Source organism: Echiichthys vipera, assembly GCF_963691815.1.
Source record: "Echiichthys vipera genome assembly, chromosome: 3".
In the NCBI taxonomy this organism is placed as follows: domain Eukaryota; kingdom Metazoa; phylum Chordata; class Actinopteri; order Perciformes; family Trachinidae; genus Echiichthys; species Echiichthys vipera.
In genome coordinates, this window is record NC_139828.1 from 22,595,193 (window position 1) to 22,610,725 (window position 15,533).

At 40.7% G+C, this 15,533-nt stretch overlaps 1 protein-coding gene across 7 annotated transcripts in view; it reads left to right on the plus strand.

Annotated features, from left to right (window-relative positions):
* The window catches only part of dock7 (dedicator of cytokinesis 7), a 51,447-nt gene extending 36,974 nt beyond the window's left edge, over positions 1–14,473 (plus strand). For 2 of the 7 annotated variants that reach the window (XM_083940163.1, XM_083940168.1), the window contains 20 exons: positions 27–209; positions 587–722; positions 1,028–1,124; positions 1,780–1,797; positions 2,874–2,970; positions 3,126–3,260; positions 3,350–3,502; positions 3,733–3,891; positions 4,071–4,171; positions 4,328–4,520; positions 4,621–4,764; positions 5,098–5,229; positions 7,216–7,230; positions 9,790–9,915; positions 10,032–10,121; positions 10,406–10,642; positions 10,825–10,968; positions 11,138–11,244; positions 11,649–11,816; positions 13,725–14,473. In XM_083940163.1, coding sequence (XP_083796289.1) covers positions 27–209; positions 587–722; positions 1,028–1,124; positions 1,780–1,797; positions 2,874–2,970; positions 3,126–3,260; positions 3,350–3,502; positions 3,733–3,891; positions 4,071–4,171; positions 4,328–4,520; positions 4,621–4,764; positions 5,098–5,229; positions 7,216–7,230; positions 9,790–9,915; positions 10,032–10,121; positions 10,406–10,642; positions 10,825–10,968; positions 11,138–11,244; positions 11,649–11,816; positions 13,725–13,767 — 2,478 coding nt within the window. In that variant the 3' untranslated portion in view covers positions 13,768–14,473. Of the gene's footprint in view, positions 1–26; positions 210–586; positions 723–1,027; positions 1,125–1,779; positions 1,798–2,873; positions 2,971–3,125; positions 3,261–3,349; positions 3,503–3,732; positions 3,892–4,070; positions 4,172–4,327; positions 4,521–4,620; positions 4,765–5,097; positions 5,230–7,215; positions 7,231–9,780; positions 9,916–10,031; positions 10,122–10,405; positions 10,643–10,824; positions 10,969–11,137; positions 11,245–11,648; positions 11,817–13,724 lie in introns of all 7 variants that reach the window. The other 5 variants (XM_083940169.1, XM_083940164.1, XM_083940165.1 and 2 more) reach the window with 4 other exon arrangements.
* Positions 14,474–15,533: the final 1,060 nt, after the last annotated feature.

Here is a 15,533-nt window from a genome sequence, read left to right on the forward strand (position 1 = left end):
TGATTCCGCCTGCTGCATCTTTCCAGGCGAGTCGTCAGCACGGGAGTTTCTCGGCGGAGTCAAGTCGCAGCCTGCTCATCTGTCTGCTGTGGGTGTTGAAGAATGCTGACGAGCTGGTGTTACAGAAGTGGTTCACAGACCTGTCTGTGTCCCAGCTCAACCGCCTCCTGGATCTCCTCTACCTCTGTGTCTCCTGCTTTGAGTACAAGGTAACATCAACCGTGAATGCACTCACTAAATGACTATATAGTTGTCTAGGGCACACAGAGGAGAAGGCCCGTCTCTTCAGATGTACTAACCTAACGTTAGCTTCTCTGCAGTCGTGGCTACTGATTGCTGTGATAAAATAGTCAAGCAGACAGCTTGCAGCTTTTTATGCTTTACTCATTTTTTGTTTATTTCACTTTCTGCTTTTATGCTATCTGGTTGCTCTTTTCTTTTCTGTGCTTGCACATTTGCTTTTATGCTTCTAACCTGCTTTGCTTGCTGAGTGCTGTGCTGCAAATAACTTCCCCGCCTTGTTCTCTGTACGTCCACTCATCCTCTACCTCATGGATACAAGGCCCATGTTGTGTTCACCATGCAGGGGAAGAAGGCATTTGAACGGATGAACAGCCTGACCTTTAAGAAGTCCAAAGACATGAAGGCCAAGCTGGAGGAGGCCATACTGGGCAGCATTGGGGCCAGACAGGAGATGGTGCGACGCAGCCGCGGACAGCTAGGTGGGGTTACAAACATGCTCACCCCTGCACTCACACACATATATTTTGAGAGCACACACAGAGGCATATTGAGCCACACTTAAACAATGTACGGCTAAAACGAGAAGTACTAAACAAGGGGGAGATGGTGTAACTTAGACACACATTTAATCAATGTATCATGCTTTTTACCCAGCACAAGGTGCACTTTAATAGATCTGTAGATCCAAGTTGAGCCATTCAGTCAAAGTCGGTTATGTTTTATGTGTACACATACCTTCTTTCACCACCAATAAAAAAGTAAACATCCCTTTTCCACCATTTAGAGCGGAGTCCATCTGGCAGTGCTTTTGGCAGTCAGGAGAACCTTCGATGGAGGAAAGACATGACCCACTGGAGACAAAACAGCGAAAAGATGGACAAGTACGCTCTTTCTAACACTTCATCAACTTCCCAAATGACTTTATGTCACAGATAAATCTAAAAGATACTCCCAAGATACACAGAGTTGATTATTCCCTGAACTGTTTTCTGTGTCCAAAGTACACAAAGGATGTTTAATCCATAAATTCTTATGTAAATGAAGTCCATCCCACTTCATCAGCTTTGTTCCCCCATTTTCACAAGTAGAATTATAATTTAGAAGCATAAACCGAAATAAGTGTGAAAATGGTCATCATTGAATCCTCTTATCAGGATATCACTACTAAAGTCCATCTTGTAATAAATACAAATCGTCAAAAAAGGCCGTTCAATGTTCGTTGTTATTTTCCATATGTTTCCATATGTTTTATGTTTTTCATATGGCTTTACATAGGAACAGAATCAGACTTTAAAAAATACGATTACCAAATGTTAGATGTTTGCTCAGCAACTGCAGATATCTGTGTTGCATGCACTCTTTAAAGCAAAAAGCTACAGTTTGTATCTTGTGTCACCTATTTTGGCAAATGGTGACAAAAGATACTGTGCAATGCTTTTTTTTCTTTTTCTCTCTGTTCTTTTGTAAATTCAGCTCCAGCCTTTTGTTTTCTGTTAATTTCCATTTGTTTTCTCACGTTGCTTTGTGTTTATGTAGGAGTCACAGATCAGTCAGGTATTGTATGGTCCACATTTGCTGTGTGCTCCTTTGAATTCTGCCCTGCTTTAGCTCCCCATTTATGGTGTATTCACATGCTTGTGGGTAGTTAGATGGTGGCAATGGACACAAAATGATTGCATTAGTTTATATTAGATTTCCTCCTGATTAATGTGGCTTCAGGCATTATTTCCTAATTAATTTACTTTTGGATGAGCCATATTAATTATTCCAGCCACTCATGCATCCATGTTATATTATTCATTTCTTTTCCATTTTGACTTCTTACAGTAAGTTCAAGCACATGCACATGAATGCACCAACAGTGCCTCCCTGATACCAGTCTCATCATTCCCTCTGTCTCTGTAACAATGTCTGTCTCAGGGTTGGTAGTGGTTGCAGTGAGTCTGTTTTGCTTTTTAACCAGTGTGCTTCTTGTTTTGGGTTTCTGAATTGTGCGTCTCCCTGGTTGTTGCTGCAGCAAAGAGCAAGACAAATGTAGCAATACCTGTTTTTTGTCATGAAGTCTTTATTCTTTTGAAAAGTACAAAAGTCAGATGCATTACTACTAAAAGCCAGTACTGTTATAGTTTCATCTACCTAAACATATAGTGCATGTTAGTCTTAGTATTCAACCTGTAGACCAGGAATGGATTTAGGTTTCAAACCTCTTAACCCTCTGGTGAGGGAAGTTATAGGTTTGAACAAGCTGTCTACATGTGAATCAGCACACATTTTCTGTGGGTCATTTGAATAGTTTGAGGCCTCTACCATGCAGGTTAAGATACATCTTATGGTTTAAAACATAATTAAAATATGGATATACTGTACAACCAGCTTTATTAATATTGTTGTATGAAGATTTCATATTCCATCAAAGCTTATGAATACAAGAAAATGGGCTGCAGTTCTACTCTGCACAATCATTTTTCTTTCACGGAAAGATTGCTACATTGTTTTTGTTTATGATTACGAACTTTGGCTTGAATGTGGTGACTGGGAGCTCATGTAACATTCAAGGGTGAACATTATCAACCATCACAATCTGGGAGTTGTTACCTTTGTGACAGTGTTTTCTGATTTCTTTATTGTAGGACCAGAGCAGAGCTGGAACATGAAGCTCTTATAGATGGTAATCTCGCGACGGAGGCCAACATAATTATTCTCGATACTTTAGAGATCATTGTACAGGTATGCAAGAGAACGGAACTTTCTACATTTACCCATGCAGAATGCTTACATGAATGGTTGTGCTCAAAAATACTTAATATGTTATCTAATATTTGAGCATACATAAACCCAGACATGCTCCTGTAACAGCTGCATCTGTGCCACTCTCCCTTCAGACGGTTTCAGTGACGGAGTCCAAGGAGAGTATCCTGGGTGGGGTGCTGAAGGTGTTGCTCCACAGCATGGCCTGCAACCAGAGCGCCCTCTACCTCCAGCATTGTTTTGCCACACAGAGGGCGCTGGTGTCTAAGGTTATACTACTGGACCTTTAAGAAAGTGCTCAGGACAAATTTAAAATTCTGTTGTGTCAATTTGGATGTATTTTTCTTCGCCTATGTAGTTTCCTGAACTGCTGTTCGAGGAGGAAACGGAGCAGTGTGCTGACCTGTGTTTGCGATTGCTGCGGAGCTGCGGTAGCAGCATAAGTACCATCAGGGCCCACGCCAGCGCTTCCCTCTACCTCCTTATGAGGCAAAACTTTGAGATCGGCAACGTGAGTACAACTGAAGAACTAAAGATTTACAACCCAAATGTTGGGTTATCAGATCGATTACAGCCTTTGTTCATGAACCTGGGATGATGGGTTGTAAATGTTAAATGACCCCCTGGAGTGTAGCTTTCATTGAGCTACTATGACATGTTACTAGTGAAAGACATCACCTGTACCACACATGCCAAAATATCATTTATTTAAACCTTTCTTCTTTGTGATTATAATTCCAGAACTTTGCAAGAGTTAAGATGCAAGTGACCATGTCCCTGTCTTCGCTGGTGGGAACATCTCAGAATTTTAATGAGGAGTTTCTGCGTCGCTCTCTAAAGACCATCCTCACCTATGCAGAGGAGGACCTGGAGCTGAGAGAGACCACATTCCCAGACCAGGTACTGATTTATCCATCAAATTGTTTAGTTGTCGTGACTGACTGACAACTTATTATTTATGATTAATTTAATAAATTGACTAATTTCTCCACATGTACTCCACTACACCTTGATCTCTGTAAGATAAAAGATTGAGAAAGCAGTGACTTATAGTCTCCATTCTTCGTTTTTTTTTCCAGGTCCAGGACCTTGTATTTAACCTACACATGATCCTGTCAGACACAGTGAAGATGAAGGAGCACCAAGAAGATCCTGAGATGCTGATAGATCTCATGTACAGGTACAAGATACATGCATACGAGGAAACTTTTTAATCACTTACAAATGTATTTCTGCACTGTGATCATCGTGTGCGTGTGTGCGTACCTGATTTCTGCCAAAGGCTTCCTGTAGTTTACCATGAATTGTGGTCTTTGCTCTCGGGTCCTCACTCTAGGATTGCAAAGGGTTACCAGACGTCACCAGACCTGCGGCTGACGTGGCTTCAGAACATGGCTGGAAAACACTCAGAGAGGAACAACCACGCTGAGGCTGCTCAGTGTCTGGTGCACAGCGCCGCTCTGGTTGCAGAATACCTGAGCATGCTGGAGGACCGCAAATATCTGCCTGTAGGTTGTGTCACCTTCCAGGTAAGGAAAGCACTGGACACATATGTGCGTGCACATTCCTGGCAATAGAAATAACTAATGATGTGTGTGTTCATTTGTATGTGCACATGTGTGCTCCCAGAATATTTCCTCTAACGTGCTGGAGGAGTCTGCAGTCTCTGATGATGTGGTGTCACCAGATGAGGAGGGCATTTGCTCAGGGAAATATTTCACAGAGATCGGCCTCGTGGGACTCCTGGAGCAGGCTGCTGCCTCCTTTTCCATGGTGAGAAGTGGAGAGGGATAGATGGGGGATTAGATGAATAAATGTTGACAAGCATGCAAGTGACTTTCTCTTTCTCTCTGCAAACAAATGAGAATATTACAATATCAGTACCGATCAGATATTAAAATACTTTCTTAAATATGTCATAGTATTCAGCAGTGTATTCACCCATAACTTCAGTGCAATCTACAATACAAAGTAGTCAGATGTCCGTGTAACTTCTCCAGGTATCCCAATTCAGATGTTTAAGTCTCTGAAACTCTAGGCTGAGGGGTGGGTGTTTTTGAACGACTGATTGTTACATACTAACATTTGTCCCAATGTCCCTTCCAGGCGGGCATGTATGAGGCGGTAAACGAAGTGTATAAGGTACTGATCCCTATCCACGAATCCAACAGGGATGCAAAGAAGCTAGCCACCATTCATGGTAAACTACAGGAAGCCTTTGGCAAAATTGTACATCAGGTAAACACACACACACACACACACACACACACACACACACACACACACACAATGTAGATCTCCTCTTCCACACTAGGTTTCAGCAGCTTGAGGTGTGGAGCTGACACTGGATTTACACAAGAACCAAATGAGCATTTTTTTTCCATCTCAGTGTGACACAGATTTGATTTCTCTTATTTGATCGTTTATTTACATACTATGAAAATATCACATCTGGGTTACATAAATCTATAGATATGCTATATATTTTTCATTCCTTCCTGTGTAAATTCAGCGATATGGATCAAGTGATAAAAAAGAACCGCATGTTCAAAGATGATCACTCAGTATGAGCACCTCTAAACCTGAGTGACATGGTGACTTGACTGTTCTGCACAGGCACAGTTCTGTCTCGCATTTGTGTGGGAGTGTAGAAGGGTTACGCTTTTTCCAGTAGGATTGTATAATAGAGAAACAGATTAAAACCTAGGTAGGACCATAAGGAGCAAATTCTTTGTAGTCACGTTTCTTAGCCTTCACACAGACACGGCTTTGCATGGTTTTGTTATTTGGTATTTTATTAAATAGTCTGTTTATTTACACATATATATATATATATATACAGTAGATATATATATATTAGGGATGGGCACGAGTAGTTGATTCTAAGATCAAGGGATCGCAACAATTCCTATAGGGTCAATCAAGATCTTGTCTTTCCAAATCTATTTTTAGAACACAACGCATCTCCCTGCAGGAATAATGACACTTCAGTACAGCCTACCCAACACTAATGCTTATTCTCAATCTAAACAGCCACAGTTACCCTTTAAGGGTTTATTTTTCACAACCACAACTTCAAAACATTGTTTCCTTTCAAAAACATATCTAAATTCATGTTCACATTCTGTTAATGCTCAGTCCCTCTGGGGAACAGGTGCTCCACTGGCACAGAGGTCGCAGGTATCAGCAGGTGCTGCTTCGCCAGAACGCTCAGTTTTTTGTACCGGTGCCTGTTGGACTACCCCCACACAGTTGTTTTTTCTGATGATGAATGCATGGCTCACTTAAACAAGCTCCTAGCTCATTGACATCCGTGTTTTTTTAAAAAGATATTTTCTTGGCAGTTTTCCAAGCCTTTTCAGGAAATGGGGCGATAGAGGAGGAGACATGCAGCAAAGGGCTGCAGGTCTGAGTCGAACCCACGGCCACTGCCTCAAGGACCTTCAGCCTCTTTACATGGGGCGACTGCTCTAACCGCTGTGCCACCGGCTGCCCCGACATCCATATTTTTGAACTAGTCCTCCATGAAGAGGGTGCCCAGTGCCTCGATGTTGCGCCTCCGAGCGTCACTGCTTTACCCCTCCATATTGTATGGGCCTTGCACAGTAACCCCGTCATGTAGGTCATACAACTTCTCTCGAATGGTGAGGTGGTTCCAAAAACTATGGTATTTGTGTCTCGAGTCAAGAGCATCAAAAAGTGCTGCGAATGTGCACAAAAAAAAAAACTTTAATTTGAAATGAGGACTACTCAAGGAATCGATCACTCACGCCCTTCCCTATTATATATATATATATATATATATATATATATACTGTATACTTTGCATGCTTCATTATATTAATGAAGTATGAAACCGGATGCATTAGGTGTGGGAAAAGACTCCTGTTGTAGTAGTTTTTCTTCAGGGCCAGTTGTGTGACCCATAATGATGATGTCAAGTGACAGTGTGGGCAAGGTTATAGTCATTTGGTTTGCAGAGCAGCTGATCTCACAAAGCCAACACTTTTTCATGACAGAAAATTATCCCTGGTTCATTTTATAAGGCTACTTAAAAAAAGAAAGTCAGATGTCAGTTGCTCTGTAACCAACTAGTAACCTGGATTAGTTTCAAAGAGTCCATTCTACTTGCTGTAACATCACTGTGTGTGCGAATGCCACACTGTGTGTGGGGGGTGTTTGTGTGTTGTCGTTCACTTGTCCTGTATTCTCTTTGTCACACAGAGTACTGGCTGGGAGGTAGGTGGCTAAACGGTTCCTGCTTGGCCCTGCTCATGTTGTTGTTATTTGTATTTACTGTCATCTTTTTATTTGCCAGCCATGGGCATTCTATTGCTCTCTTTGCTTTATTACATACAGCCAATCCATTAACATCTGCAGACAATGTCAACTGTCTGCCCCCCGCTGGGGACACTTGCTGTACAAGCAGCGTCACCCTCATTGTTTTCCTCTCCCCTCCCTCCTCTTCATGTGCAAGAGGAGCTTTGTTTTTATAATGTGACAGTGTTGGCAGGCTGTGCATGGGAGCCACAGTGTGTGACTCAAGTCTCAGTGAATGCATCACCTGCACAATCCGCACTCTCTCTGTCTTCATCTTCTGTCTGTCTGCTGGTGCGTCAGTCAGAACACACTCATTGACTGACACCGTCTGCTGTCACACTTCATCTCATCTCATCTCCAACCACAGGGCTCGATTTCAGTGCACTGTTTTTACGCGAAGGGTATCTGTTATTTGTCCTGCTCTAGCCTTTGGTCATTCTTTCCACGCACCATAAAATGAGCCTTTTAAAACACAAGGTGTTGCAGACTGGGTCGAAGCTGGAACCAAATTCCTGAGGCAGTCAGTTTTTTTTCCATGAGGGTTCAATTTAGAGTAATCTCAGGATTACTTGATTTATCCCTTCTGATTTTGATTAGTTCTTATTCTTGCCCTTTATTTTAATAGTTCAAACTAAATCGACCCCTGATTTATTTATTTTTTTCATCCATTCTGTTCTTTTGTTAACAGTATTAACCTCTGAGTTCTAATGGTTTGTTGCATGAAATGGACACCGCACTCTGTGTTCCTTTTGGATATGCCCTGAGAGTGCATGTTGTGTTTCCGAAGGTTGTGGATCTCACTTTGTTTTTCTGTTTTTCTTCATAACTGTCTACCTTTTGCATGGTCTGGATCCAAAAATTAATGGAGATATTTTTGCTGTTGTGTGTTAGTTTGTGTTGTTTTTAAATTCTCTGGAGGAACCCAATACTCATTCAATTTTGTTCTGTTTTCTCCTTTTTGATTTCCCTGGTTGCCGACCCTTCCTTCCCACTTTACTTAATTGTGTCTTGTGGTAAGTTCCTTAGTTTTCAGGGCCTTCTATTTCTGCTTAGATTTCTTTTTGAACGAGTAGTTGCAGTACAAATACAAGATGGATTTTTTTAAGGTTTGCTCCGGCTTGCAGTTACCAAGAGGGTTTATTTAATGATCTTTCTTTTACTGGAAGTCAAATGCCAACCTGCGCAACGTATTCACAGCACCTTTCCCGTGTTATACACACACATCCACATTTGTTCAGGCACACACACATAAACGTGCTGTGCTTTCTGACTTTTGGTTGGGTTTGGGCTTCAGTTTGAAGTAGTTCTGGTCATTCTTTTTCTGCAGAGACTCTGATCTCAGGGTTTCTTTCGTTCTCTGTCTCTGCTCATGACTCGTGTGGCTCTAAGGCTTATTTTTAGTAAACCTGGGCTGGGCACGAAGAGGGAAGTTTTATGTTAACATTGATTTCAGTTTAATGAATAGTATACTTGTGAATATAATTTTTAATTTAAGAGGTTGATGTTTCTAGTTGATCTTTTGTTCCCTGTGGTGAAACACTGCACCTACCTGTCCACTGTGTACTTTACAGACGTAGAGGTGGAAAAAAACAAGCTCATAAAAACTGGGTCTTCTACACTGGACGCAAATGTGTCGTGTCTTCTTGTTGCTGTGGCACCATGGTTGCCATTGACTAAATGTGTGTATGATAATCTGGAGGTTGCAATGAGCGATAGACCTTCCTAACTCAAGGGGCGGCACCAACGCATGCATTTCAAAATACCACTGGACACAATTGGATATCACTACGACCAATCAGAACAAGGTGCCGATCTAGAGCGACGGAAATGAGTCAGCGCCAGAGTTTGTTTCTATCAAGACTTCGACGAAACAGCACAGTTGTCACCCGGTTGTGCCCGCCCATATCAGAGTAAGATTTGATTGGTGTGTTAGGATTTTCTGACATAGTTAATGAGCTTCAACGGTGCGTGCCCATAGGCAGCTGCAAAGAAAATTGAGATTTGCTAGCGGTGCAACTGGATTTGCAGGGTACCTCTTTGCTGCTTTCTGTCTGACACTGGCATCAATAGAAAAACCACTTGCATAGACTGCAACACAGTGGACAGCATAAGAAGTTATTTCACTTATTACATAAAATTGCGACTACATAAAGTTGTATCTATGTTAGTGATATGTTGATATGCAGACGATGCAAGTATTTTAGCTGTCATTTCTCTGAATTAACTACAACCTTTACAAGTGTGAATCGCACAGTCACAACTGGAGCTGAAGTCTGGCATTGTTGGATGGATATAAAGCAAAAAAAAAGTTTTTGGGGTTTGCAGTGCTTCTCATCTGTCTGATTTGGATGATGCTGTTTTTACAAAATCAAAATATTGTTTGTTTTTCTGACTGGAGTAAACTAAACACGTCCTTCTATGAATTCCTATTTTTGCTCAGTGCTAACATGTATCTCCCTCTGCTCACAGGATGGAAAGAGGATGTTTGGTACGTACTTCAGAGTCGGATTTTACGGTTCAAAATTTGGCGACTTAGACGAGCAGGAGTTTGTGTACAAAGAGCCTGCCATCACAAAGCTGGCAGAAATCTCTCACAGGCTAGAGGTAAATACCACCGTGAAGTAATACCTTGATACCAGGTATTAAATCTCTTTGCCATGTGTGCTTTTAGTATTCTTCTGCTGAGAACTAAGGAGGCTGTGTGCTGCGTTTCTCCTCAGGGTTTCTATGGGGAGCGATTTGGAGAGGACCAAGTAGAAGTTATTAAGGACTCCAACCCAGTGGACAAGTGCAAGTTGGACCCAAATAAGGTCAGTGTTGGGCACATTCCCACATCATTGGATAAGTGGATGGAAATTGACAATATAGTTTGAAGGGATTTTATTCAAGCTTTTATCCGAGCATTGGGCTTTAACAGAAGGACCACTCGGCACATCTCCTGTGCTCCATAACTCAGGAACTCCGCTACGGAGACAGGCAAAAACCGTTCATCTGAACACAATGCCCACATTGCTGTGACACAGATGAATTAAAACGGTATAATTCAAAGTATCTCTTTAATCAATCAAAAATCTGATTCTCTTTGTTTCCTCAGGCATTCGTTCAGATCACCTATGTGGAGCCGTACTTCGACACGTACGAGATGAAGGACCGCATCACTTACTTTGACAAGAACTACAACTTGCGGCGTTTCGTCTACTGCACGCCCTTCACTCTGGATGGGCGGGCCCACGGGGACCTGCACGAACAATTTAAACGCAAGACCATCCTCACCACCTCCCACGCTTTCCCTTACATCAAGACACGCATCAACATCATCCACAAAGAGGAGGTGGGTGAACACTACAACTACTTAACTGCAAATGAAAATGTATTATTAGTGTAAAACAACATACAATAACTTTTCTCCACCTGTGGAAGGATGATGTTTTTGAGATTAGGCGGTTATAAAAGAGAGCTACTTTATCCAACTTTTCCTGATTACTAAAACAACTTATCTCTGTCACTCTCCAGATTATATCCACACCCATCGAGGTGGCAATAGAGGACATGCAGAAGAAGACTCAGGAGCTGGCCTTTGCCACACACCAGGACCCTGCTGATGCAAAGATGCTGCAGATGGTCCTACAAGGATCAGTGGGCACAACTGTCAACCAGGTAAAGTATTAACATGTCTGGTATATATTTGAGAGCAAATATAACTCTAAGTTCATACAAGTTAGTTGTTAGTAAGATGGTTCCATATTGAGTTTGGCTTAAAACTATGCATTATTTCTCAGGAAAAGTATAGTTGTAGATGATAAATAATATTATCTGTGTTCCTCAGGGTCCTCTGGAGGTGGCTCAGGTATTCCTGTCAGAGATCCCCAGTGACCCAAAGCTGTACAGACACCACAATAAGCTACGACTCTGCTTCAAGGACTTCACAAAGAGGTATGGACTGTGGGTGATACATTTTGTCTGAGGAACACAAGATTTCATATGGGAGCAAATGACTCATGAGTAAACAATCTCACTATTACATGATGAGAAAAAAGAGAAAATGATCTTGTGATCACAACAAAATTATATCTTGATTAACAACGTTATGTGAAGCTGCTGTTGATATTAGAACATTTCACGGCTTCATATTCTGTGCAAAACCAAACACTTCTTCTACTGGCTACTTTGAGGGCTGTTTTAACAGTTAGCGGAAAAGTGAACGTTAAACTATTCCTTTACAGTAAATGGGAACTTGAACATGATCAGATGTCGTAAGCCTTTCTAGAGACCAATGAGCCCCTATCAAAAAAGAAAAGTGTTGTACACAATCTATATGCCATTATTTTCTGCCAAAGGTGTGAAGATGCCCTGCGTAAGAATAAGAGCCTGATTGGTCCAGACCAGAAAGAGTACCAGAGGGAGCTGGAGAGGAACTATCACCGACTGAAGGAGGCACTGCAGCCCCTCATCAACAGAAAGATCCCACAGCTTTATAAACCTGTACTGCAGGTCAACTCACACAGGTAAGACTGAACAAGGACACTGTTTCTCTATGTAGCTGTGGATCATACAATAGTTCACAGGGTCTTAAATAGTATTAAAAGTTGATGATTTAGCAACAATGAAGGCCCTTAGAAAGTAGAGGTATTCTATATATATATAATATTTTAGCAAGTTTCCAATGAATGTCCAAAGAGGTTGTAAGCTAAAGTTTGCAAGAATTGAATCATTGCGTCGGTGCATAGGCGGATTCTGTGTAGTTTATTTATGCAATCCTGATGGATTTAGGTCATGTGAAAAGAACAAACGTTAACACACTAACTGGCACACCAGCTGACTGCTGCTGCTCGATAACTTTATGTGAACTTTACGTCCAGATGTGAAACTATAAACTTTTCTGACCTACAATACTATCACATTCTGTGCCTTTTTATGGCTTTGTACAATGACATTTTTTTTATACTATAACTCTTTTATAACATTTTTATGACATACTATACTATGATTTTTTTATTACATACTATACTATTTTTTTATTACTTACCATACTATGACTTTTTACTATTACAATTCATTTAGCTGACGCATTTGTCCAAAGCGACTTCCAATAAGAGCTAGGTATTAAGTGCGGTAGCTTCAAATAAGCCCATCTATAGTGCTACATATACGTTCTTTTTTTTTGGCCTCACGTTTCTATGACTTTTCCTGACTTAATTCAAGAAATTCTGCAATGACTGCTTTAGACAGGCTATCCTATGACGGATCTAAGCATTTTTTTGGACTTATTCTATTTTGACTTTTTTTTTTTATTTCTTTCGACATACTATACTATGACTTCTTTTTTTTTGGCTTATTTTTTGGACACACTTTTCTATGACTTTTCTTGACTTTATTCACAGGGTTCCTACGCATTCTGAAAAAGTATGTATTTTAATTTGAGTAATTTCCAAGTCTGGATAAGTTTGGAAAAAGGGAAGAGTATGAAAAAATGTCACTTTCTAAAATAAAATAATTAATATATACAAATCAAAACAAGTTTACTAAAGCAACATAGCGGACCTATAGATGATCTGAAACTAATCAGGCTCACTGAAGAATGGTGTTACCATTCGCCGTGGGACTGCGATTCTCATTAATTGAATTTTTTCCACACGTGTCGTTTACATTTTATTTAAGACTTATTTTTATTAATCATTATTTTATTTATATACAATCCATCTAGCCATCTATTCCTTTTGTAGTTCCCTGGTTAGTTGTTCATCCCTATGTTACTGTCTGTAGGGGTCTCAGGGCCGGTTATTAATTGCGCTCTTTAAGCATTTAGCTTTAATAAAATGCTGTGCGTTGAAAATGTCTCAGTTTGGAGTTCATTATATAATATGAGCTTATATGAGCTACAATACCTATGTCAAAATGTCCTGTAACTACTTGGCAACATAATGGCATACATAGTCAGAATTTAACATACGTGTTAAAAGTTGGATTTTAAAACCATTTATTTACATAAGCATCAAACAATTGGTATTCAGATGTTTAATATTGATAGAAAAATCTCAGAGGTCTGGAAAAGTATGGAATTTTTAAGTGGAAAATGTGTAGGAACCCTGTAAAATGTAGCAGCACTGCATAAATCCTGCAATGTTTTGGATGTGAAATAAATAATTTTTTTGTTTTTGCTTCTGTAAAAATCATGCAGCAAACGGACAGCTTGACAAGGTAGTTTGGGACTTTCAGACTTCATTTTGTGATGCTGTTTAGAGCCTCTATTTCCTGTTTTGTATGTGCCTTACAGTCTTGTTATTGAGCCCAAAAATGGGCTTGCAGTCAAGTTATTCCCCCAAATAACTTTTTCTTGTTCAATGAAAAAAAAACGATGATTTTAAGATGATCATCTGCTTAAATCTAAATGTGTATTCTGTTTTTATTTCCAGAGATTCCTTCAGCAGAATGAGTCTTCGCAAGCTTGACCTTTGAAGATAAAGGAGAATACAGGCACACACACACACACACACAACTAAAATTGCAATATTAATTTATTCTCGACTGTAAATAGAAGTGTCTTGAAGGTTGGTCAGTGTTTCGGAGGGCGTGCTAAAAGAAAGGCTAAAAGTGTTGCAGCTTGGTAGGTCATTCCAGTGTCTTAATTTGTTTACAGACAAACTGTTACACAATCAGAGGGACGAACAAGTGGATCTTAAAGATTAAAGAGATACCTTGGCATTTAGAATTTTTCTTTGCTAGCCATTTATCACACAAGGGAACACATGTTTATATTTGTCCCTATGCTACCACTAAAAAAAACCTATCAAGCCACTGAATACATAGAATGCTCTAAGATCCCTTTATTGGTTAAAGTGCCAAAAACATTTTTCTTCAGCACAATTTGTGTCTGCAGAAAAGGTACGGTTTTAAAAGTCAAGGTGTCTATTTAATTATGTACTGTGTCAAAAATCTGTATTCAATTTCATGTGTGCACTTTTCTATTACGGTGTAGCAATGCGTTTTACAACTTGAAAGTTTATGTCATTCAAAACATGAAAACATGCAAAAAATGGTACCATTATTTATCATGATGCTTTATTATCATTTTAGTTGAATGAATGTTTTAAAGTTTGGAACTTTAAACATCTTGTATAATTTTATGTAGTTTTGTTTTATTTTAAATATTTTACTAAATAAATATTTTAATGTTCACTTGGGTGTATGCTGGTAATTATCTTGCTTCCTATTGTGTTAATGTAAAAGTAGGATGTGAATAAGGGCGCGCTCACACTATCCTCCCGGACCGAGACCCGGACTTTAGGGTACTTGACCCCCCTCCCTCTCCCCCCCGCGCCCCAGCCCCGTTTGTACTCACACTGCCTGGGCCTCGCCAATGCTTCTTGCTGTCCATACGCCTTCAAGCCGTAACACGTCACACGCATTGATCGCGTGTGGCTTTGTTTACAAATCTTTCCATAGACCTCGGAGTTTTTGTGCGTCTTGTCGACTGTTTTTGAATATTTTCATCCGACCAAATCTGCAGTAAACACAACGTGAACCTTTCACCACCATTGTTGTTGTTAAATATCCGCGCATGGTCCGTCCTTCTATTTACATGTCCGAACAGGCGGACATAACGCTACTGGCGTAGGGCTCGTGCTCGTGCGCGTACACGTGCGCACGCTCTTGCTCGTACATGTGCAAACGGCTCCGCTAAAGCCCACCTATTTCAAGCGGGCCGTGGACGGCCAGCTGGCCCCAGTTGAGCGCGGAGCGGGTGCGCTCACACTACTTAAAGGTACTAGACTTTAGCTGAAAAACCGGTTTTGGCCGCGGCCAAAAGGATAGTGTGATCACGCTATAAGAGAGTACTGTCACAGAGGACTTACGCCTGGTGCTTAATAAAGTGTCAGTGTGGTCTTCTGCTGCTGTTCCCTCTGTAGAAGGTAGGTCATGTTGTGTGTTCACAGATGCTCTCCAGCATTCCTCTGTTCGAACCAGTGGATATTTGAGTTACTGTTGCCTTTCTATCAGCTCCAACCATTCTCCTCTGACCTCTGGCATCAACAAGACATTTGCACCCACAGCACTGCTGCTCACTGGATCTTTTCTCTTTTTCAGACCATTCTCTGTAAACCCTAGAGAGGGTTGTGCGTGAAAAATTCCAGTAGGACAGCAGTTTCTGAAATACTCACCAGCCCATCTGGCACCAAAGTTCAAAGTCACTTAAATCACCTTTCTTCCCCATTCTGATGCTC